This window comes from Macrobrachium nipponense, chromosome 31, assembly GCF_015104395.2.
Source record: "Macrobrachium nipponense isolate FS-2020 chromosome 31, ASM1510439v2, whole genome shotgun sequence".
Lineage (NCBI taxonomy): Eukaryota > Metazoa > Arthropoda > Malacostraca > Decapoda > Palaemonidae > Macrobrachium > Macrobrachium nipponense.
The window spans coordinates 18163384-18190471 of NC_061093.1; the positions used below are offsets into that span (position 1 = coordinate 18163384).

At 34.9% G+C, this 27088-nt stretch overlaps 1 protein-coding gene across 1 annotated transcript in view; it reads right to left on the bottom strand.

Moving 5' to 3' along the window:
* Positions 1-5569: 5569 nt before the first annotated feature.
* Positions 5570-27088, bottom strand: part of LOC135206655 (uncharacterized) — a gene marked incomplete at its 5' end in the record, with an annotated part of 55933 nt that continues 34414 nt past the window's right edge. The window contains 11 exon segments of the mRNA XM_064238013.1: positions 5570-5709; positions 12510-13907; positions 18650-18709; positions 19852-20040; positions 20173-20337; positions 20656-20740; positions 20930-20985; positions 21227-21343; positions 22286-22389; positions 23551-23614; positions 25249-25336. Of these exon segments, the coding sequence (XP_064094083.1) occupies positions 12534-13907; positions 18650-18709; positions 19852-20040; positions 20173-20337; positions 20656-20740; positions 20930-20985; positions 21227-21343; positions 22286-22389; positions 23551-23614; positions 25249-25336 (2302 nt within the window).

Here is a 27088-nt window from a genome sequence, read left to right on the forward strand (position 1 = left end):
CTGACCTTTCATATGCAAATTACCATACTAGTTTTCTCTATTTTTTAGAACAATGTGATATGCAGCTTGCAGTTATCATTCCCATACTTGCATCAGAGCACTAAAACTATGGAATGTGAAAATGATCAAAAGAAAATAAATGAAGATTTGCACTCCTGCTCTTGGTAGACACAAAAGTGAAGGAGGTTACCAATCGGGTGCATGGAAATAACATTTCCATTCACTCAAAAATCAACACATCCAGGTTTTTAGAAAAAAGCTCACTAAACAAAATGTTTTATTGCACCTGTTAAAATTATCATGAAAAAGGCATACTCTGGGATTCATCTGTCCCAAACAAACAGCTGCATAACTAACCTTTGTAAATGAATTCAAAGACACTATATTAGATCATTTTACTGGAAAGACACTGATAATCACAATAAAAAAAGGACATTGTTCCATCTTTGTAAATGCAAGAGGTCTGTTTTAACAATCACCAAATACTACACCTATGAAAACCAGATACGTATTGGCACTGTCCAAACCTGACTAAAATCCTAAATTAAAATTTTGGTTACATCACTGGCATTAAATGTAGGATACAAAGAGGAATGAAACATCCCTTCTTAGTAAGGCTGCAAAGTAAAGAAAGATGAACGAATCATTATTCAAAACGCAGTTTGCTTGGGACAGTGATAAGAGCTAAGTCTGCCAATGGGAATTCGTTGTACAAAGGGTAAATACAATGTATCAATTTCTAAATCAGAAATGAGTTCATGGAAAACTTTATTTCAACCTTTGAGTACAACACTTAAGTTGTATGCATATAACCTATTAAGCCAATCGGTAAGTAACAAGACCAGCTTCTCCAGTACAACCTCTGTCTGGTGCTCAAGTTGTTAGCAGCATCAAATTAGTAGACAAGACACCAGCAACTGTGACAATCTCTAAATGCTAAGTAACAAAATATACAAAAAAAAAGCTAAAGATGGCAAATAATTCCTCAAGAAATTAATATACTCCATATTCATTGGGATCCAAACCAGACTATTTCCCATTCTAGAACAGAACCAAGATTATTCGTACTGTACACTTTCAGACTAGATTATTGGCATAAAAGCCCTTAATCACTTGCCAAGTACAACACAATTAATGCAGAGATACACTTTTCCTAATCTGAAAAGGGTTTAATTATGCTAATTTTAGGTTAGCTACAATGAAAATTTTTGTTTGAGGAAAAATAAATACTGGCATAAACTTGTAAGGGCTTAATGAAAATGAAATAAATTACAAACTGTATGGCAACCACAAATGTTTTATATGGCAACTAAATTAAGTGAATGAACCTATAAATTAAATGGATGAATGAACTGGTGTATGCAGAAGCAGTGAATGATTGCTTGCATCAGCTAACTCAAGTGTGTAAGGAAGATCATATTTTAAAAAAGCCCCCCACCCTCAACATTTCCTGACCTGAGACATATGCTTTACAAATTGTTTTAAAAGGAATAATTAAATACATCCAGTACAAGAGAGCATTAACTAGAATGGCACATGAAAGAACTTTATTTGGCTTACATTTTTGAAGAACTGCAGAATGCTCAACTTGGTTCAAAGAAACTGCTTTGAACCTTGATTGTATTAAACATGTCAATATCCCTTTGATTTTCAACAAATAAAAGATAAAAATTCGTGTATAAGGTACTGGATTCCATGTGAGAGAAAGAATCTGACAGTTGATTATCTTTAAACATACACAACAAAAAGCATACTTAATAATTCACTGAAAAAGAGAGCCAAAGCCAGTTATGGAGACATTACCATTAACTAACCAGAGCAAATTGGCACAAATCAAATGACATACTACATTAACCAATGTAGAAAATAAGTTACAATATCATTCAAGTGATAAATGCTACATGTACTTAACCGAGCTTCCTATACAAACTTAAAGATACAATAATGGTAACAGATCTCTGCGGAACATAACCCTATCTCTTCAACTGAAAATGTTCTGGAGTGATGAGACTTTGTTCAAACAGACTCCTCTTCAGATGTTTTGCTTTTAACATAGCTATTTTCTAATAACATGGAGATTACATGTCTTCTTTATAATAGAACAACAACAAATATATACATAAAAGTAATATCACTCCTAGGTCCAAGGTGTTTCAGTTAACTGGCAGGAATTATGAAATGCATAACACCAACATCACCTGACTGCACCACATTATCTTCAATTCTAACCAATTTACAGTAACAATTAATTTGCCACAAATCAGCACGAAAAGCTTTGGGCACTACAATGATGTGGTGCTAGTATTTCTTTATCATGATCTATGGCTCCAATTTTTGTCTTGACCCTGAACATCACTCAACTCAACAACATGAAAAATATTACAGCAGAGCTTTGTAAAAACCTTGATTGTCAAACTTTTTCTTTAGCTTAAGATGAATTACATCATAAATATTAGATTTCAAAACTAAACTGGGTACATTATAAAAAAAAAAAGTTAGTACACCCAATAAATTACTATTAAAAAGAAGAAATGAGTAACCTATTTCATTTATAATTGGTGTTACACATGATGTGGAAGAAACTTTTCAGTATGAAGTTTTCACGTCTGAAAGATTATTATTCAGCTGCCACATTTTTCATTATATCCTCAACAATACTGTGATATTCCAGATTATTCATATAAAAAATAAAATAAGACCGCTTTCATGACTTCACTGGGTATACCATACAACTGTAAATCACACACAAGTAGATTCACTTTCATCCAACAACAACAACAACAGCTCTACAAACGAATGTATTCCGTTCTGAATACCTACTGAAAAAGATACAGTACACATTAGTAAAGGCAACAGTTATAGCAGTCAACATGAAAGGTTCCTACACATACAATATTAATATTGGCTTCATAAATACTGAAATGAGGACATTCCCTTTACTTTGTATAATTGCCAAGCTCTTGGGTTGTAGTATACTTTAAAAAAGACATTTTTGTAACATATAACTATCTCTAAGTGTCAGGAGTTAAAATGTCATGAGCAGATCACTGGTGGTAATCTTGACATCACTTCTAAAGCACTGACCTGTAACAGTTGCCCGTCCATACGTTTCAAAAAAGAAATCCATTTGATATGAAAATAAATAGTGCTAGTCTAAAGTTGGCACCATTTTGAGTACCTAAAAGGTACAAATTAAAAGTACAGTAAATACTGACTAATAAACAGATTTGTCACATAAATGACTGTCCTCACATAGTTGACTAATATTTCATGTATGCCTATTGCAGTTCCCATCCTTAAATTTTGCCATAATCTTACAACAATACATGCCATATTATGTCAAGTGAAGATTTTAACAAGTAGTGTATAATAACTTAGCATTAAAGAAATGTATCCAACTAAAATGCTTGTAATGAGGATGAAGAAAGAAAATAGTTTTAAACTTTGACAATGGTGTGTACACTCCACTTGCCTACCAAAAAACCTTTTCCCTACAATGCACAAAAAATGTACTGTTTACCTCTGCTAATTGGGGAGAAATATTAAATATTACCCAACATAAACTTAGTGTTTAAATGCATAAAAAGTATTTATACTTACTGGAGAGGAAACTAGGATATGATGATATTTTTTTATTATTATTATTTAAACCTTTTTGAAGAATTATGCTTGTCAAGGAATGAATGCACACCAATGTACGTTCTAAAATACACAGATAAACAGTCCTGATAAAACTAATGAATTTTTGTTAGTAACAGAAGGAACTGTCTACTTGGCAGTATTTACTGTATAACATATTTGGTTACACAGAATTTTCACATGAACTCAAATGGCTTGCCACTCACAGGAAAATTATGCTACTATGTGACCTTGGACTGGTCAGGTCAGTAGGTATTATTCGTGAGTGGAGTTAGTCTGAACATCATAAAAGATTAATCAAGTAATAATAATTGTTCAGAGTACTCATATAACCACATGGTATTTGGAAAAACTGAAATCCAGATATTAAGACTTACTTTCTTAAAGAATCATTATGCATTGTAATTTTTCATGAACATCAAGCCACTCTCATTAACTTATAAAAGTAAATATTTATATATATATATCTATATTTATATATACTATGTACAAATTTCAACCTTCTTGTTATGTAGTGCTTAATACTGATTCAATGGTCACACATAAGAGGCAATGATCCCAAACAACAGAGTACAGTGAAAACTACACCAATGGCCAGAATTTTTTACACCTTAAAGTCTCATCGTAATCCATTAGAGCATGAAGATTACCTATTAAAAATTCTGGTAACCAGGACACCATTCATAAATGCAGTGTAAAGTGAAAAATCTCTAGCTTAATGAAATTTGGAAGCTACAGTCATGTTAAGGACAGTAAAAAAATCTTGGCATTGGTACAGGACTATATATTACATGTTGTTTAACAGCAATTATTAGTCAATATATCATTTACAATCTTAGTTAACAATTATAAAAGTGACTGTAGGTGTGATATGTGGTATCACGAATTTCCAGTGACAGCTGAAATTCCTAAGACACATACTGCACTGTTTTTCATTTCCTACGCTCTTTAATGAAACATCCTACCATCTCAACTTTTTTTCTTTTTAAGGAACATTATAAAAAAAGAATACTTCCTCAGTGATTAATGTAAGTTTGTTTTATGGCACAAAAAGAGGACTATTTAGACCAGATAAATTAGGAAACATCAAGACTTTTCAAGTCTTTACACCTAGCATAGTACTATGAGATTTTACCAGACATTTGCTTGCCATTTTTAAAATGCAGTTTATATTCTTGTGTATGCATGTATCTGAGTTAGCATTTAGGATAACAGAGCAGGCAATGAAGTAAGTAATGAAAACTAGTGTCCATTCTAAATATACTATGGTAGTAACACATAAACCCTCAAACTCTCTTTGTTATAGTTTTAATTTTTCTTGTACCGTGTACGGAATTTTCACTAAGAACAAAACTTAAGAGTAATTTTGGACCAATGATTTTACAGCGCTGTAAAGTCAATACATAAAAATTCTTTAAATAAAATCACAAGATTATAACACTTAATTCTCGTCAATTCAACACCAGAAAACTAACGTCCCTTACATGGACTTGTTATGCACAAGACTGCAGCAAGTCCATCCTGATAAGACCAAGAGAAACGGAAATCACAACTAAATGCTTTTCAGGCATTTATTTCACATTGCTTTATTTTAATTTCAAGTTGTTTCTGATCTAATGAACACTGAATGCTGCTACCACAATTTTTCAATGAAAACTTTTCTTTAGAAAATCTGAAAAAATGGAACACAAGACAAAGAATTACAAGTTTTATGTGTTACCTTAATGTACCACTCATAACAAAACAAAAATGCAGACTATTCTTCATATTCAGATTCCAAACGAAAATCCTACACAACTTATCACTGGAACTGTCACTGAGAAGACAAGTGACTGGTCCCACTCTAAACTGTAGTTTCCCTGAACACATTTATGTGGGAGTCAGGAGGGTTGGCAGCAGATGCCAGATAACGAGTGGACACGTAACCCCGTGGGCCACATCTCATCGCCCCCGGGGATTGATCGCTCTCTTCTTCCATGCCTGGTTGTTGTTGTTGTTGGTCTGTGGATGTGGTCTTCTCTCCCGGCTCCCGGAGCTGCCACACGGGTTCATCCACTGGGGTGCCGTCATCTGTAATTTTTCGAGTAAATTATGTATTATGTGGAATGAGCTGTACACTTATGTAATCAAAATACATAGAAGCAGAATAATAAACATGACGAATCAAAATTCATTTTCACATACCCTGTACTTACACATGGAAGATATCTATAACACCTACAGCAATGAAAACTTTCTAACAAAATATTTTTAATATTTCCAAGAAGAAACCTCCTTCTAAAGTTATGAAGTAAAACAACACTAGTAATGAAATAAGCAAGTGAAATGTATAAAAACCGTCATGACAGACTTATGTAAACTTAAGAATTATGACTTGTCCACACCACAAGAACAATGCTAGCACTGCAATGCAACTCATTTAAAACCCCTAAAGAGTAGAAAATGGCAACAACAATGAAGAGTTCAGCACATCATCTGATTACCTACTAATGTTTGTATGGAAGGTTGTGACTCTATATTCAACTGTCACCTTTAATTTATACTAATGGATTTCCACTTTCGGTTCTTAAAAAAATCTAAAAGTTTGAATATACGTACTAATTTCCTCAACCAAACTTCAACTTTAATATGAAGGTGAGGCATTTAATAAATTTTAACAATTTTTCTATAACTACTGGTCCACTTACACTCTACTGATGCTTTGTGGTTGTATAAAGTGTTATTTAAAAAGTCTAGCTTTTACATAAGAGGACAAACTCCTATGTGACATTCTTCCAATACTACACAACTGGACTCATGTGCTACATAATGTCCTTTCAGCAATCTAACAGTCAAGGTCACTATAGAGGAAGCTTAGAAATGAACTGTTCAGCATTATTTGTCTACAAAGGAAGCTAAAACATAAACTTCAATTAAGTAGAACTAATAAATAAAGAATACATAAAACAGAATACGTATGCCTATAATAGCATATATATCATAATAGTAAAAGGCTAAAAATATCCTATCCAAACTATAGTGAAGAAACTTGTAATAAGACTATTACAACCTCTTTTAACATTATGCTCTGGCCATTCCAAACTGTAACCCAATCAAAAACAGTTGCCTAGATTTCAAATACATAAAAGAGCTCGAATGATATTTGGCAAAAACCAGTATGATATATCATCGACGTTATGCCAGCTAAGTCGGAAGCCTTTTGCCAGGCTGGCGGATATAATTGAGTGAAGGCGTAAACTAGGACCTTTTTATGAGGACTGCCGTATACAGATCCACGAAGGCATGCCCCATCACAGGTACACAGCACTGCAAATAAGATGTATCAGTCACTCCACAGGAAGGAATTGTCTTCTGCTAGGACTCTGGGATCAAACTGCGCATTCTTGGAACTAACTAAAATAACTACAGGTTAACTTTTGCCAAAATGAAAATAGTGGCTATCAACTGACAAAGTGCTTCTGAAGTTGCCCCCCTTTATTTCTTCAAATATGACTCTCTGCGCAATATAATATACTGTCAGTCATCACTCATCTCACTATTATCATCCTGTTTGTCACGTGATGAATAAAGGATTGAAGACCTTGAAATACAGTTTTCAGTTTCAAACCACATCCCTATTCAGCAGAACCTCAAGGGGGTAGATACTATTACTATCCTGAGGTTCTGAGTCCAGCCATCTTCAAAGATCCTCTTGTAGATCCTCAAAGATGGCAACTGAGAGGCTGTCCAGGTAAAATGCTGCTGCCAAAGACCTGGAAGGTTGCAGCTTCAGGCACCAAGATCTGAATCGGCTGCAAAACACTGACTTCTTTAGGAACATGAGGAAAAATATGCCATTACCACATTTCAGCAGGAGGATCTGAACTCTGTAGTGAACGAGAGAATCTATGGTCTCCAATCCCTTAATACTATATGTCCATAAAGTTGACCTGATAACCTAAACAACTGGAGGAGGCCTTAATTATTATAATTATTCCACAGATGAAACCTATTTATATGGAACATGCCCACGGGGGCCACTGCCTTGAAATTTAAGCTTCCACAGAAAAGTGTTCATTAGGAAGAAAAGATAAATACATATAAAATAGTATTAAAATGCAAGAATAGTATTAGGGTAGTAATGCATTGCATTTCACTTGTACTTCTGAAGTTGCAATTGCAAGACATCCTCTGGGAATGGGAGGTTTGACAGTGATCAGGGATCAACTGTGAATGTGAAAGTTCTCTTGAAATACAACTTATGAAAAAGTGACAAACAAAAGACCATCTGTCGATGGTTCTAGTAATAACTGCTACTAGTATTAGGAAACAGAAACCTACCACCACGAACCCCTCTATCTAAAAGATATAAACCTCTGGCAAAAGCAGACATCCACACTGGAGAACAGTATTCCAGTAAAGATGTACAAATGACCTAAAACAGGTTGCACTGATTTCAACATGTTATTAATATATGAAGCCTTATGAACAATACCTATCTTTTGTGCAGCATTTGCTGTAACTTTCAATAGATGTTTCTCAAAAGTTACACCTAGAATAGTTTAAAGTTTCAGACTCATTCAGCAAGTTCCATCCACCAGATGGGGTGGGAAATCTATACGAGATCTGTTAATCATCAGTGCTCTTGTCTTACTGGAGTTCAGCTTCATACCCCCACTGACTATACCATTCCCTGTTCCAGTCCATGTCCTGACTGAGTCTGAGGGTAGCTTCATTTCTCATAAATAGAGACTTTACTGCACCCACAAGTGTTGTATCATCAGCATACTTAATTTTGTTTTCCACGCCAACAATCATATCACTTGTATACACTAAAAATAACAGTGGACCAAGAACACTGCCCTGTGGAACTCCAGACACAATAGGTCTTGATTCACTGAAGATCCCGTCCACAGCAACTCGCTGCTGCCTACCTGTAAGGAAATCTTGAAGTAATCCTAAACATATCCACCCACTCAAAGATTCTGAAATTTATAAATAAGTGCCTTGTAATTTACTAAATAAATCAAAAGCAGCACTTATTTGAATTACTTTGCACTCAAAACCCTTATCAAGGTTCCCTTGTAAATGGCATATCCAGTCTAAAAGAGCATATGCTTCCTGTATGCATATTGACTATCAGCTAACACTCCTTTAGATTCCACATACTTGAATAGTGGCTTAAAAACAAGTTTTTCAGCAACTTTGGAGAGCAGGGAGAATAAATACTGGCCTGTAGTTACTGCAGTCTGCAGTTATGCCACTCTTTGAGCTCATCCACAAAGATACTTCGTCGACATAAAAACCGGTAGTATCTAGTAATTTTCGGAGAGACAACACCCTATAAACTTTTCTAAAAAACAAAGGGAAGAAACCATCAGGATCTTCTCCACCTCAGACTATCAAGATTATCCAGAATTTTCTTAACATCCCTGGAGCAAAATGCAAATTTTGTAAGAGTACGTTAAGGATGACAAGTATCAGGGAGAGGGACATCCTCAGCTGATTGCTTACCTTCAAAAGCTCGATGAAGCAGTTCAGCCTTTTCCCTAGTGAAATGGAAGATGAACTTGACATAGATAGATGATGCCAATTTGGTCCACCACAGATGAGGTTGGGTAATTCCTTTACGTTTCCTCTTCAAGGAATTATTGCAATATCTCTTGGCTATATGGAAAGTTCTATTTGGAGTACAGTGAGAGACAACAAAAACAGTGTAATTTTCATTTGAACGATTTTGTCTCCATATATTGAATTTGGTCTGTTTGTCATAGCAGGCTCGTCTACATGTACTATCATCAAACCATGGCTGGTCATTTGTCCAAAATTTGATGACCTTTCTAGGGACATTTATTAGAACAGCCATCAGCATTTCACTTAGCTTCTTCTTGGGATCAGGATCTAATACAGCTACTAAAATATTATGTGACTGACAAGCTTCAATAATGCAATCCCAATTGGCTCTGAATTTTAGCCAGATTGTTTTTGCAATGGTGGAAATAGGAATATACTGATTGACAGATATGTCCTACTCAATGGCGCAATATATTCACAAACCTTGGATTTCACAATAGCTGGAATATCTGTGAATATGAGGAAAAATCTGTTACCAGAAATGTGTGGGTTCCTCAATTAGCTTGACAAAATCAGAGGATACACAGAACTCAAGAGCAGACCAGTCATATTGATCTGTGGAATCTGAATTTAGCCATTCACTGTACTTTGCATTACAGTCTCTGCAAATAACAAATGAGGCTTTTGAATCCTGTAACTGAGCCACACTAATCTTTTCCAAAAGACAGTCATATAGTACAGATTCCTCGATACTTGGATTGTGGTAAACAGCAAATACACATACATTGTAGAACTTACTGAAAATTTTAAACAAAAGATTTCATGGCTACACTCCAAATTTTTTTGACAATATAAACAGGGCATCCAGACTTCGTGTATACAGCCATACCTCGTGCATGTGGGATGTTATAACGACAAATTAAATCAGGGCCATCAAAATCTGGGATTGAAAACTCACCCTTTGACTTATTGCTACTTACATGAGTCTCAGATAATGATACTGAATATTCCACTGGCAACAAAGGTTTCTTAAGCCAGTAATACTGGTATTTGCAGAGCCTTACCTCATGCCACTACTAGTGTAAGAGCCGTGACTAAAGCTACAGCTTTCAGTCAGTAAAGGGTTTGCTACCTACTCAGTGGGATGAGGTCAATCAAAGGCACCTTCTCTTGTTGTGTTGGAGTCTAAAACTGGGAAGTTGTAAAATCTTTGCAAACCATCGAACACCTCTTCTACCTGTTTTGATAACATCTTCCTCAGCTCACTGTCCAAAGCCTGGATCTTCTCTGAGTTTTAGCTGTAGACACAAGCCTCCTGGCTTGTCTCCAGAAAGGAGAGCTGGTAACCTCTGATAAAGTTGTGGTCCCATTTGTTGACATCTACTGTAGGTGTTGAGAAGACTCTACTAATAAAAGAACAGGTAGGGAAGAAGCAGCTTCACTTACACCTTCTCACACGACCTGGAGACCTGACACTGAGGTGATCACCTCTTGCAGACTAAGAGAGTAAATACCACCTTCTTTGCAAAGGTGGCAATGGCTTCAGCTGCTTCTGCTGACAATCTTCTACCTCTGACACTGCATCAGTGCTCTTACTTTCAGGTTGCTTGTATTAATGCTCATTACAAATACACCTACCAAAAGTGTGCCCAAATGATACTCAAGACACTTGTAGTAGACTTCTGGAAGCTGCAACCATTCTAACAAAAGAATATGCTTCTCCAATTGAGAATGTTCCTTTGTCTGCTGTTAAATGGCACAACATCTTAGGTCTTGTACTGTCTTGATTTATAAAGTTATCAAGTAACCCATTAGTGTCAAATTCTTGGTTATTACCATTAGTACATTGCCTGTAAGCTGATAAAATGCTTGGCCTAACATAACCTCTAGCAGAAGAAAATGATGTACTGTGCTTCCTGTCTTGGCAAGCCTAAGCACACCAAACAAACTTTGAAAGGTAAAAATGAAATGAAAGGCAATTAAGAGGAATATTAAATGAGTTAAAATTAATGGAATTGGAATACTGACGATTACTGCATTGGCAATCCTTCAGTGAGAGGAAATGGTCTAGGGAATTTGGCTCAGCTACTAAAAAGTCAGGCAGAAAGTTAGGTAGATGACTGAAAGGTACTTGAAATTCCAGGTGGAATATACACCGCGCTACTACTGATCTTGTTTGTTAGGCAAACGAGGGCAGTGTTCGGGAATATTCCCAAAGCACAAATGTGAACTTATATAAATGATGGCATGACAAAACAAATAATGCATTCAATTAAATTTTCTTCTTGACTATAATGTACCTTAGAGTCCTAAAATGTTCAGTCACTGCAAACTGATATTTCATTTAATACCTCTACAACATATGATGTTAACATGGAGATACTGCAGCATAATAAATAAACTTATTATCATAGAAAAATCTAATAACCCAAAAGATGCAATAGATTTGAATTCAAAGTAAGCAATGTATTATTTAAAAATACAAATCTATCAAATAAACTATCCAGAACAAATCCTACATAATGTTAAGTCAAGGGAAGACTATTGTGCCTAAATATCTAAAAACAAAAAACCTTTAAATCATGTACATAAGCTCAATTTGTTTAAAGAGTTACAATGACAAAAGTAATTCAAAATGTGCTTCCTGATTGCATCCTGAATCATCAAAATTAGTTTTGATGGTTGCTGCAGTTAAGCAATGTAAACAAAACCTTGACAGTCTGGACAGGTCACAACCACAGTCATTCTTTGATACTAAACACCATGACTATCGTTGCCCACTTCTTTAAGAAAAAAAAATGTAGGGGGCAGGTACAAAAATTAATACACTATCAGTAAGTGTCAAATGCAATAATGCATATTGAAAAACATGTGCATATGTACAAAGCCCCTGGAATTGAAAACAATATCACAATACAAAAATCTTCCAATATAAACAAGGAAAAGAGAAATCCAGTAATAAACTTTAAAACGATAACCAGCAAACATCTAATGCTCTAAAACATCAATAACAGTAATGTACTGGGAACTTACTATCATCTATATAAGAGGAAGAAGTAAATACTATACATACACAAATTCAAGCATTAATAATACTAAATATTTAATTTCTGAAACATTCAGCACACATTAAGAATCCTGAAATATTAAACTTAGGGAAGGAAAATAACTTATATACATATGAATTTTTCATAACAAAATGCATGCAAATATAGAAAAGCAAAACTGTAAAAAATACTATACTTTATCTGTTTAAAATACAATGCTAAATGTTTCATACTAAGGTGAACTATGAAAAAAATATACAGTTAACTTACACTACAAGCACTACGTAGTCTACGTTACGACAAAACACAACAGCACTGGCCAGGCGGGCGCTCGGACATATTAGAGTTGGGTTTGTGGCTCGGTTTAGGGCACTTCTTTCGTGCTTTGACAGAACTGACTTCACCATAATCTACATCTGCAATATCAAAGGTTGGAGCCTGCGAGACAGTTTCTCCATCTTTGAGTGGTCTCCCCATACTAGACACACTGTCTTCACTATAATTAGCACTCAAACTGGATTCTGAATGGCTGATGGGTTTGGTTGTCAGACGATCACAACTGTCAGCCAAAAGCAAGTTGTTTAGCGAGTGCTGCTCAGTGCTCACCTGTTTATGGACTACTCCTAGCAACTCCTTTGTGCCTATGCTATGGCTGTCTCTGCTGTCCATCCCAGCACTGTCTCCTTCACTATCTCCGCCCCCACTCCCTCCAAACTCTTCCTCTGTTTGGTTTGGAGAAGACCAGTTGTCTCCCTCCATCTCCTGGAAAGCCTCTGGTGTTGAGGAAGGTGGAGGTGGTGGTGGTAGTGGTGGTGGTGGTTTATCAACACTAACACAAAGTCTGGGAGTTGTTGGTGGATTAACTTGTTGAGCACCTTCTAGCGTTGAAGGAAGAGAACATCTATGATGTCTTTCGTCTATATCCTTTTTACTACATTCTGGACTCTGCTGGGCTGGAACTTCTTCAAACCACTCTTCTGTTGATGAACTATGATGAGATATATGCCTGGAAGAGGTGGCTCTTAATCTAAGCTTGGACTGAGAGGAATATGCTTTGTGGAAGCAACGTCCAGTGTCCAGTGACTGAGTGGAGACTAATGGAACATGGCAATGAACTCTCCCTTGAATGATGCTTGTATTTGGGGCAGAATTGACTCGTTTTAATAACTGCTCCTGTCCATCAACATTCTCTACTGCAGGACTTCCACTGAGCAGCAAGAGATTCCGCAAAAGATCTTTAGATTTTACGCCACCCTCTGTTCTGGCTTCAAGCTCTCTGGAGGGGTGGTAGCCACACTGACAATGATGTATTTTTTCTTCACTAGCACCAACACTACACACACACTGAGGCACCAAACACATTCCAGGGCTGTTCAAACTAACAGGGGCAATAGTGGCACTGTCTACCCTTACCGGGTTGATACATGCAGCAGATGGGGTCACTGGGTTGACCTGACCTGGGAGAGGGAAGGGCAGGGTACTACTGTTGGGGCACACAGACTTGACTAAGGGTCTTGGGCAGGCTGGGTATGCCTTGCAAAGACACCATCCAGCCTGCTTAAAACATTGAGCATCAGGTTCATGCACAAAGTTACGACATGGTGCATTTGGAGTGCAACAGGACACAGTACCTACTCCCATTGGCACCTCCACGCACAGACCCACAGGCTGCATAAGAGAAAAAGAAATGGAAGAACAGTCATTTTAAATACATACCAATTGCTGTATTTCATCAAAAACGACACTATAAACTGAAATGTCATCTACCTACAACAATGCTGAAAAGTACAATATTCTACATACCAATACCTACAGTACTCTGTTTAACTATATTATATGGAATGGTACACAATATACATAGATAACAAAGGCTATCAAACCTACTCTGCAATAACCATAAACCACATTCCAAATTACTTTCTGTTGGGGATATTAATAGTCAACTGCTATTATAACACAATTAAATTACAACAGTGTAGAATTCTCTCTTGTGGATTAATAAATTCTACATTACCAAAAGAGATTATGTACTACTTGTAAAACGTACTTGACCCTCAAACATCTGAATGAGTTAAACTTTCAAAAGCTATTAATATAACATTCAATGCATTCAACAAAAAGGTCAAATACGCTCATCACCTGTAAAAGAACTTTATAAACACAATGAAAAAAATTTTAATATGACAAAATAGGAACAAGAATGACATGCTGTCTGTGACAGCACATCATTCTTTATGTCCAACTCTTGATGACATCCTACGCAACATTAAGAAACAATTTCAACAAAATTAGTTTCATACATACAAACCTAGTACTGTACATTAACGCAATAGTGCTAGTTTAGCCAGAGACCAGTCTGTTTATTCAGATACTAAACAGTCATTTAGAAGGGAGGTGATTGAGCCTAAAGTTCTTTGCCTATGAGCCACAAAGCTTTTGCAAATTCAAGATTATGATGATCAGATATGAAGTAAAGGAGGAGGTGCAGTATGTACAGTGGCCATGGGAGTGCTATGGAAGTAATTATTTAGTACATGGGAAAAGCCAAAAAGGGCATTAACTTGCAAAGCAAGTCTCCAACTGAATAGAATGGTCATGTTGTGCATGAAATGAGAGAAAATGAGACAAGAATAATAAAAATAATCAATGAACATAAATACACATACAAAGACAAAATAGGAAAGCTAAGGCAACGGTTTCTGGTGTTTTAAGTGTAACAGCCTCTCATCAAAGCTATGAGCAACAGAAATCAATTACACTAGCAAGAAGATCATTCTAAGTTAAAGGAAGTGAGATCGGCACCTCAACAGATTATGGATGCTTATGCTCTGAAATGAGTAGAATGGGCTATTTCCAAAGAGTACAGGCACAGGTGCAAACAAATGTTCACTCTTGAAATAAAGAGCTTATGGATGGTGCCTAAATGGAATACCTTTCTGATAGGAAAGTAAGAACTACCAAACTGAACCAATATGGATGGAAGGTTGGGATTCAATAGAATTGCTGACATCCTAATGGCAAAAGAATTTATATCATTCCTACTGAGAGAAAGCATTACACAAAATACTCAGCTTTCTGGCAATATCAGATGATATGTAATTTAGGTGATGTAAAGCAGGCTTCAAAGTAGATAATACACCAAATACAATATCCAAAACCACTGGGTAAAGTTATATAAGGGCAAACCATGTGGCGAGGACAAGTTTTAGAATTTGACCTACAAAACAATGACCAGTAAGCAGTTCTCTGTTAAAATATTAACAAAGGTTGATTGAAAGTGAAAAACACTGGAAGGAATTTGAAAGACGCATAAATCTGAGTGAGATTCACTGTAAAGAATGAGCTATTTGCTACTGATATGTGCTACATAAAAAAGTAATAAATATCAAAGCAGATGGTGAACTAGTAAAGAAAAATGGAGAAGTGAGAATGATTGAAGATTCCTAATGAAAATGAGAATGAATAATGATTCCTAATAAATAGTAATGCCTGATGTTGTGTTGAGATAACGCAGCACAGAAGCTGGGTTATTGCCAGTGTGACAGACTGTTTCAAATAGAGTGAGTTTGGAGACATTGGGATTTGTATAGTAGATGAGGTTGTGATGAAACAAGTAGCATTTGCCACCAATTGGGTACGGCCAATCAATGTGAAAGATAAAAACAAAAATAGATTACAGCTTTGCACAATTTGGAACCAAGTGATTAAGAATAAGAGAAAGGTTTTCTTGGTGAGGAAGGGTTCACTAGGTATTACCTAAGTGGCCCTCTAATGTGTTAATGCCTTAGCAGCTTGTATTTCATTGCAAGGGCCAAACTTCATCTAAGTACAGCAGCTTTCACCTTAGTGATTGGCCTTATCAGGTTATTGTCAAAATCTCCTACATTACCTTGATCTCCAAATCAAAGACAGAAAGGAAGAATAAAAAAGAACAATTCAAAATGTAACTGAATGGAAACAAAGTACTACTCTAGCTGAAACACCTCTGAAAAAGGAAAAAATTTAAATAGTCCAAAACAGTCAAACATGCTTTCTGCAAAACAGGAGGAAAACATCCAAAAATGTACCACAGAGCCACTTTGGAAATATTTTTGATCATATCTTTCCTTGTTTTACTTTGAATCCTAGAAAGATGGTCTCAAATTTCATTTGTAAATAATTCCTTGGCTGGAAACAGGAAAGAAAACTTATTGTCATTTTCTAAATGATTATATTAAGTACTGTAGCATGAAAGAAAACAATATCAGCATACTAATAAAAGTAAATATATATTACTGACATGTCATACTCAAACAGGAACAATAGACAGTACTGTACACAATGCCAGCAATAATACCGTAAATTAGAGTAAAATAAAAAAGGAAACTAATATTAGATATTGTACATTTCACTGCAGTTAGTAAAATTTATCAGTCAGGCATAGTTGGAAAATAAATTTGAAAATAAAATGATACGTACTTGTAGGTATTACCTACGTAACTACAAAAAGCATCCAAATGATTAAAATTCAAACAAATTCTAAATAGAAACCAAATCAGAAACACTAGGCATACACACTACAACACCAAAACCGGCAATCAAATAACAAACTAAAGAGTATAATCAAGGGGGAAGAAACAAGTGCTAAAATCTAAATACACTTCTGGGTGAAATCAGTACCTTAACATCTTAGGCAGAGGTCCATAAAGACAGGCTGCAGAGAGGAAAGAGAGAGATGCAGAGATTGAATTCACCTGCCTGTCCTGGGCAACAATGATTTTTTTCTTTCTTTTACAGGTGTGTTAAAGGGGAGAGGTGAAAAGTGCCATTTTGCATGTGACTTAATCAGCAGGGCTTTGATTTTTGAAATGAAAAACATGACAGGGAGCTATAGGCTCTATTTCTGACTTCATATAGTCACTTCATATTAAAAATGAATCATTACCTGATATGAGAGAGAGAGAGAGAGAGGAGAGAGAGAGAGGAGAGAGAGAGAGAGAGAGAGAGAGAGAGAGAGAGAGTTAGCATTACCAAGACATTATTCACAGATATATATTACAGCTATAAAACTTGAAACAAATTATTCCTTGATTACAGAAAATAATAAAAATATTCATTGTATATGAAATGTTAGTAGACTACTAATGTTCTCAGTATACAAATTTTCTTAATTATACAAAAATAAAACTGGTTTCTCAAATCTGACACACACAATTTCCCTGCTAACCTGTCACTTTGTTAAACTTTATGTAAAGGAAGCATCTGCAAAGAAGAAAAAATTCTCTAAACAGTACTGAAGGGAATCTGCAAAAAAACAAAAATAGAAAAACAAAACCAGCAGCAACTACACACTTACAAAAAGAAAAATTTCTCTCAAGTACTATATATGCAGTTCCCAAATGCAAAATCCTAAATTTAAATTGGTGATAACTAATTCTCAAAATAAAAAGATCAAGCAACAGATTTTATGCTTTTAAGCTTGAGACTTCCAAAACACACTGCAAAATAACAAAGGCTTATAAACCAAAGCAAGCACAAATAACTATTCCCCTAACAAGAGTATATTTGAGTGAAGGCAACATTATTACTGTTTAATATCAACTGGGAAAACAACATACATTTAGTGGCAAACTTCTTAATGCTATCTCTATTTTACTACTATATATATAATTTTACACTCAAGTAGAGGAAGGAATATAATACTTTTATGAGAAACAACTATCAAAAGGAAGCCTCAACCTCATTCCACAAAGTGAAACAAAAAGTTTAAGTCCTCTATTATGTGGGGGAAAGGACTAAGAAGCTCTCATGAGTTGGGTGATTCTCCTGCTCCAGACAAAGACATTTCATTATTATCTACATTACTGGCACCTTCAACAAAATAACTACAGGATGATTTAATCACAGTTACAGAATAAGGATTATAAAGGGAATACTGCATTCCAATAACTACCTAAATAAAGAGTTACAACTTGGAAGTCAACAGCATACATTACTGAAGATAATAATTTATTTTACAGTAGTGTCAAAGCAACTGCATTACAGTGGACATTAAAATAATACCATGACAAAGATGCTGCCATATACAAGATGTACTGGAATAGGGCTTTTTAAAAAAAGAGTTCTGAACTTGGCAGCTACATAAGCTTAACAATTTTGTGAAAAGTTTGGTTAAAATGAAATAAAAGTACATTGAATGAAAAATAAATGAAGGGAAAATTAGGCTAAAGTACTGGGACCTAGGGGGCCATTCAGTTAAATATAAAAAAATTAAAACCTACCAATTCAAATCACATCTACAGGGTTTGTTATTCACCCAAAATATACACAATAATGCATTTAGAAATATCAGAGAAATGAACTATCTATAGCCTATATCATTATCCAAATTTAAAAGAAAAACATATACTTAATTCAAACACTGCTCCTACCTTGTGGTCACCCATGGCTGTGCTAAATCCAATTAATTCGTACTTGACTTTGCCTCCACTCTGAAATTGACAAAACCCACAAGTTAGCAACAGTGAAGAGGGCGATTCATTCCTTTTTTAATGAGCAGCACATCCACATGTACTTGCAAAAAGAACTTGCCCTTAAAGTATTTGGAAGCACACTCTTCTCTCTTGAAATTGTATCCAGCGACCAGAAAATACAGTGAACATGAAAAGAACAGCCCATTTTCTTACCTATAAACAATTAGTTTTCCATATAAAATTCAAGTAACAACAGTCTGGACCATATATTCAAGATTACATATAAGTGAAAGTTCATGTAATTAAAAAAAAGTATGGATATAAGAAAAACAAATCAAAATGCTTCATAATTAAAAACATTATTAATAAAAGATTTTTTCAATTATTATTTGCTTAATTTATTAGAATAACTGAATGGAATACTGTTCTGTTTTTTGCAGATGATGAGAAATTTCAGGTGGTACATTTTACTATCTTTTGCAAAGTGGTGGCCTTAAGAAATTCCAGGTGGTACATTTTATTATCTTCTGCAAAGTGGTGGCCTTAAACTCAATAGAGTATTAACAAAATTTGGGCAGTGTCATAACCTCTGTCCATCAGCATTTAACAGCTATTTACCACTCTTTCTTTATATAAGTCACTTATATTTCTTTTGTTTACTTTGCTCTTCTTTCTTCTTTCACCCAAGGGAATTATATTTTGTGGAAGCTTGCTAGTCGAGTTCCACTAGCAAATAACTTCTGACAAAAGATTATTTAAAAGTTATTTCAAAAGCTATATTGAGTACAAACCCTGATGCAATTTTGTTTTGCACTGTGCTGTATTCATTATATGCTCCACTTAGGTTACATAACCATCACACAAGTTGCAGGTCTACAGTTTAACTTGACAAAATAAAAAAAATTGCACTAACAATAAATTAAAAAGTAAACTTTCCTTGATTACAAAAATATGAATAACAATTTATTAAAGAACCTGGTTACTACAGCAATAAGCTCTCATGTGTTCAGCACTCCAATTAATATTCATCATTATCAATATAGTTAGAACCTGACAATTCCTATTTTTGAAAGGTTTGCCCAAGCCTAGCCATATCGTAAGCAGAGGAGGGTCTGTGTTTATGTCCCAACCACAAAAGAACCTTTAGATTTATTACTTACAGAATCCACAAGTTTCTTAGCTGCCGTGTTTAGAATTACTCTATCACACCAAGATGGGCATCTAGTCTGCATATAGTGAGAACCATTGCTGCCAGGACCTTCCTCAAATGGATAACTTGGTGGGAACGTTATGGGGAATTCTGTTAGTCGATCATTGAAACTACTCAATTCCTGGTCAAACTCCCGCAGCTGGAAAGAGTATGTCGAATATTAAAAATATTTTAAAGCCGTATATAACATCTAACATTGAATAAGAACGCCTTCATCATAACAATTATTCCTGACTACTAAGCGAACAATTAAAAAATTTTCAATACTTACCCAGCTGCCATTGTCCTTGACAAAAATTGTCTGATGGTCACAGTGTATGAAAGCCTTTTTGGAAATTGTCAGCTGAACTTTGCCTTTGTTATCTTTGAACTCCTTAGCCTTCTCACCAGAGTTAGGCAATTCACAATCACCAGGCGTGCAGCCATTGGTTAGTTTCTGTGAAAAGGACAAGGAAACAAAACTGATTACTCAGTACAATACGATGTAGCCAATAAAATGTTTAGTACTGACAATGACAAAAACAAATACTGTATCTACAGCCCTCGAGACCGGCAGGCCCTAATTATGATGTCAGAATTCATTACAATTTTACTATGCATTCTCTAATCATCATTAACTGACCATAATTTAAGCATGGGCTCCCAAGACCACCCATTCCTAACTCAAACAATAACTTTAAGAAGAGTGAGATGCATAGTTTTAAGATTTTTTAATTCCAGGAAAGAATTATGAGTTACACTAAACATAACTAACCTGAACAACTCCTTTAGTATTAAGTCTAAAGTTGAAGTCACCAAACATAAAGATAGGTAGATTCTCAAACTCATCATTATGAAACCTGAAAAAATATTGAAAACTTCCATCATTTCTAGTGAAATGCAAATAGAAATATAGTAATTCACTTTACTGTTTCTTAAATATGCATAGTGAACAAAATTCATTCAAATCATCTGCTTTACACATTTGACTTTACATATTAACGAACCGAAGCCTAGCTACACAATGTTATAGTCTGTGCGACACTCACCTGTCAAGTGTGTGCTCCAAAGCACGTTTGCGATTCAAACTGTAGACTGAAGGGTACTGATATAAGAGTGCAAAATCAATTAATAAGTAATTTCAAATAATGCAGCATATGATTTGCATTCCTGTCTCACTGTGCTAATGCATCCTGAAACTTTGTTATAAAATTAAGAGCTCAAATATATAACACACAAAAAATTATTCTTTGCAAAATGCATCATATGAAATTTCACAGGGTAAATTTTATTTGCAAGTGAACAATGTTTCCATATAAAATCCATAAAAGCAAGCAATTCCTTACCTCTTCCATAGCAATGAAGTTTGAGGCATCATGGAAAAGATGGATGTTAACAAGATCAAACTTGGTGCCATTCAGATTCCATCGAGTTCTCATGAAACCTTTTCGTGACCATTTGCACTGGAGGAGATAAAACATGATTTACAGACATAAAAGTTAAACCGAGTTTTGTTTCATTGACACAAACAATGGAAAGTCTTCGGTCTCACCTGTCAAGAGCTCTTATTCCTTCAATTTCGGGCCACATTGACCATGAATGTGTATCAGATAGGATGACAGAAGGGAATACCAGGAAAAATAAGTATGTAACTTACAGTACATGAAAATGAAACTAATATTAAACCACAGGATTATAATCCTCTTATTTTCTTAAGCTTTAACTTTAACTAACTGGGGATTACCACTGAATTGATAGAACATACTACACTTAAATTTTCAAGTAGATTTATGGTCTCAAATTGGATTATCTATTGCATCATCACATAAATATACTTTGAGTAACTGTTATTGATTTTTAGCAATTCTTATATCGGTATAAAGTCCTATAAAAACCAAGACTCTTCATTACTGTGTGAATGAAGACAAGGCTGGATGAATCATTGGTGACATCTAAGTGCTTAAAGTTAAGGATAATAAGGAAATCACAATTTAATCTACAGGTATACCAGTAAAAACTGCACCCATCTGCATTTCACTATAGAATACATTTGAACCTGCCAAGTGTTAAAAGTTTGACTAATTTAACACTTTTATAAGTTACACTTTCAAAGTTACAAATTAAAGGGGTCCAGGCAGGGACAAAGCAATGCACCACCAACTTGAGTAAGATACAACAGCTTATGTTACGTTGGATAAGTATTCCTTGTTGTTATGCATTTCAATGATGAGGATATGGGTACCACAGCCTAAAGCATAAAGATTTACAATAACTCCTCCCATAATAATCCCTTTGCTAGTTCAAACAGCTATTTGACATCTGCATTGTAAGGGCCTAATATTCAGTACCTAAGTTATGCAACATCATAATCAGCAAATAAACAATTATGTACAATTAAAATATACCTCGGGGAAAAACTCTTGCGGAAACTTGGACTTCTCCTTTGTAGTGACATCTTCAATGTTTCCGGAGTACTCTCTTCTGTCTAAGCACTCAACGAATCTCTTTTCTAGAAATGGAGATAAAATTACTGGCATATGCAATCATCTTCAGAATAAGTATAAAGAATTACATGCATAGTGTAATACGGACTACTTCCTACTGAAGATTTCTTTGGACAAAAACACCTGATACCCAGTAGCCTTGAAGCAGGAAAGGGGTTCAAAGAAATTTCTGGGAAAAATATGAATAACACAAACTGACATAAATTAAGCACAACTAATGCTGGAGCAACGATACTAAAATGTGGAGCTGACAGGATGAAAAAAGTTGATATTTGTTGTTTACAGGGAGGCAAGATATGAAGGAATGGGCACAAAAACCATTGGTGGTGACACAGAAAATTATGAATTTGGTTAAAATGGAGCAAGACATGAGGTTTCATTATGGAGTAGTGATATTGGTCAGGATCAAATGGTATGTTACAGATAAGACATGAATTCAGGTGGCAAGTGCAAACAAAAGACACTGGTAACTAATACCATATCATTCTGCCGCTTAAAGGGAAATCTTACAAAAAGTTATTGATAATGAAAAAAGCATAAAAAGATATTAATACCCATAAAAATAAATTCTGATTATGTTGAGTAAACTTTACAGACATTTTTAAGCCAGAGCAATACTCAGTAATTCAATAAAGAAACTTGCTATAGCAAAATTCTTGGGTAATTGAGGGTTTGTTATCATAAAATATTATAAACATGAAAAATAGGAGTAATTCAAGTCTGTATAGAGTAATCCCTTCATTATCTAATTGTAATGGACTACATAACCTTATGTACACCATAAATGTGTCGCTTACAACCAGATGTGTCCTCTTACTGCAATATTAGAGTATGTAATGGAGGCACACTGCACATTTCAAGAAATAACTAGAGAATTTTCAAATAATTTAATATTGATTAAACCAATGAAAAGATTAAATATTATGAAATCTCATGAACTAAAAAATTTTCAAATAATTCTGTACTAATTAAACCAATGAAAAAATTAAACATTACCAAATCCAAATGAAAATGTTAACAGGACATCTATAACTCAGAAACAAATGCAATAGTTAAAATCTGGCAAAAAATGCATCTCTATTGAGCCCCATACCATATACTACAATGTGCAAGTGAATCTTCTAGTATGCAAATAAATATATAAAATAAAAGGCAGGTAACCTCACCTTCAAAGTCCCATATTTGTACATCATTAACTTTTTGGTGAATGAAGTAGAGATTTCCTAGTGCCTGGAAAATAAAAAGTAATACATCATTCAGACTGCAAAATGCATACGCCATTCATAAAAAGGCTCTCTTTATAACAATGTCTTAAAAAAAAAAAAAAAAAAAAAAAAAAAAAAGCGCCTTTCTGAAACTTTATATCTTGCATTACAAAAGTATATCTTATATTCTCATTACACAAAACTATAAATTGCCCATACTGCCAATACCAAAAATTTTGAGGAGAATCTTTTAAATAGAAAATTTACAGGCCATGGGTCCGAGTATAATTTTAAATGTATGTAAAATACTAAGTAGCTGAAATATATTACATACAATGATTTCAAAATGCTATACATAACTTCAAAACATTCTGTGTCACGTATAAACAAGATTAATACTGGGTATGACCCTTCCAATCATAAGAAGTGTACCCAGTCACTTTATCCTTCACTATACAGCACAGGAGTGTGCAAACTAAAGAGAAGAAAAGGACACTTAAAAAAAAAGATAGGAAATATCTGTGTTCCCACAAAGGAATCCTCCTAAATTAACAATGCACTGCTAAAGTTGTGACATAGGAGTAAAGCCTTAAAGTTGGTGCTCACTTCCTCACAAAAGTTGTGAACCTCATTCTCCAAGTCAATAGTAGCAGTTCCATATATGTACTGTATTATATCAGAAAGGAAGGCTTTCAAATAAGATACATTTAAAGCAATGTGGCTACTCTGACTTACAAGGACAACTATCTCCCGCTTATAACCATCAAGATTCAGCCCTATTATGATGGAGATGTGCACTTTTGGAGATGACTTCTCCTTCTCCATTTTTGATGATGGCTTCTTCTCCACTTCATAAGTCGTATCAAAGTCTGGTAAGAATATAAAGAAGTCTCACCTACAATCTGCTCTAACCAGTATCCATGCATGCTGATGCAATTTTTAATTGCCTTGAATTAACTCTTAAAATTAACTAACCATCTACTTCTTACAACACAGATCATCTTTTGTCATATTAATCTAGATGTCTTAGCCTCTGTCTAGGATTGTGCATCTTCAAGGAAATACCAAGCAGATTTTGATAATGCATACTGTCCTCTAAGCCCCTCCTCCTGCCTATTCAAGTTAGGACACTGCATTGTACATTTTCATGGCTGATGAAGATGAACTTTGAGCAGTGTCTCAATCTTTGTCTTTAGCCACCTGAGACATCCAGAACATCAATTCAGACCAGCAGTTCGTCCTTACATTGTCTGCTGTGCACTATCCCTAGTTATGTCGGCAAATTATATACATTGTCTCTCCCAAAGACAATATGTATTATGAGACCTCTTAGCAACACTGAAGGCTGCAGATCTTGAAAGAAAAGTGCGGGAAAAAATATTTTGCACAGCAGTAACATGGGAACTGCTACTTACTAGTAATTTTTCTTCTGACCTGCTTTTGTGCAAATTTCTTTCACAATTTTCATACTGACAAGTAGTGTTTGCTGAATTGCTAGGATTACAAAAGTTGGATAATGTTTGTCTTTAGTGATGTACCAAAGTTGCATTATTTAAACAGACAGATACCAAGAGATTACTGTACGATAACTTTGAAAATATCACCAATGCCGAATTAACAATCAATTCCAATTAAAAAGAAGGGTAATTTCCAACTTACCGTAAATTTTTCTGCCGATTCAAATTCCTCATCCAAATAAACTCTAATCTTGTCATAAGGTAACATGGTGCCTCTGTTCATCAGTGATCTGGAAAAAGTTCGGAAATGCTTACGTATACTATGTACTGTACAGAATACTAATTAACTACAAATACAAAAACATGTTATCTACGGTTCAAAAAGAAATTAACACTGAATTGCTGCAATCGTATTTAAATTTGGGGAATAAAAAAAGGAACATGGCATCAAATGGCCAATTAACAGTGAAAGACACATCCAATCCTTTTTTGTTTTTGTTTACAAAAATTTTGATTTATCAAGACCAAATCCTTTCGCATCCAACATTAAAAATAACAAAACAATGAGTCAGAGAATCACAGAGAATGATGCAGAAATTATTATACAGTGCCTCTTAATTTTCAAATACTATAGGGCAAAACTGCTCTGCATCTCTCTGTGCTACTCAGGAATCTCTGCCAACTTACTGACCCAAAGTTCCAGTTATGAATTTTTCCAGCTCTTAAAACATGAGAAGGTCTTCTAGGTTGTGAACTAAAAAGCTGTCTAGGGGATGTATGTATTGGTGTATGAGGGGATCAATCCGAAAGGCAAGAAGAAAGTGAGAGAAAAGGAAAGCTAATATATACTGAGAATAACATGCGATTCTACACAAGTGACAAAGGGAGAGTCAGCTGTATTTGAGAAAGACAAATTGAGTAAGAAAGGTTTATGAACAAATGGATCAGAGAATAAGAAATGTATACGGAGATATGACGTCTGAAGCACGTACAGGTACTCCTCTACTTACGATAGGGATATGTTACAAAGACACCATCATTACTCGAAAACTAAGCAGTAGCCTAGCCTACATTATATAATCTAAACATACTATACTGTACTGTACTGTTAATTCTTTTTTCCTTTATTGCTCTAAAGTGATAGAATGCCTCTTCTGCATCACACCACTAGCAGGCGACTCACTTGGCCATTTGGAAGACATGCTGATCTTACACAAATTTGCATTTTAATCAGTTTAAATGGACAAAAAAACACACACTATTGGTATCGTCATTGTAAATTAAATACACAACTCAAAGCATTGTAACTCAAGGGTTACCTGTACAGTTTTTTGATGACTCAATGAGTATTCCAGTTATGTTGAATATGGAAGATATAAGTGATGCAGATCTGAAAGATGTATGACTGAAAGGTGGTAGCAAAACTTTAAGAAAAAAGATAAGGCACCAGGAGCTGATGGAATGACTGTATGTGTGATATGTGGCCAGGTGGTGAAAATGTGATTGAAAGACTTATATTGTGAGTATGGTATGTCTAGATGAATTGAGTTTTAAAGGAATGAAAGAGGAATAAAATGGTGCTTTGTACAAGGGCAAAAGTGATAGACAGAAGTAACTGTAAGAATTATATGGGCAAATAATTACTTGGTATAACACGGAAGATGCATGATAGGCCTTTGAATTAAAGTGTATGTTAGAATTTTGAATGAAAAACTAGTAAAACTCAACAGTACAATTAATGAAGAGAACTTTAGTGTGGGTTTACACACAGAAAAGGGCATGTAGATGGAAATTTTATCATGACACTAATATGCACAAGTACTACTATAAGAGAAATGGGAGAAAGCTGTACATACAACTGAACTGAGATGCTCATGATGCAGCGAGTGAAGAAGGCAATATGCTATGAGAATTTTGAAAGCTTTTAATATAAAACCAAGGTACGTATGTTAATAATATGCTCCGTATATTTCCGTGTATAAGACGACCTTTAGATAAGACAAGGTGAAAAATGATGGCAAATTTTCATGAATTTATCTCAT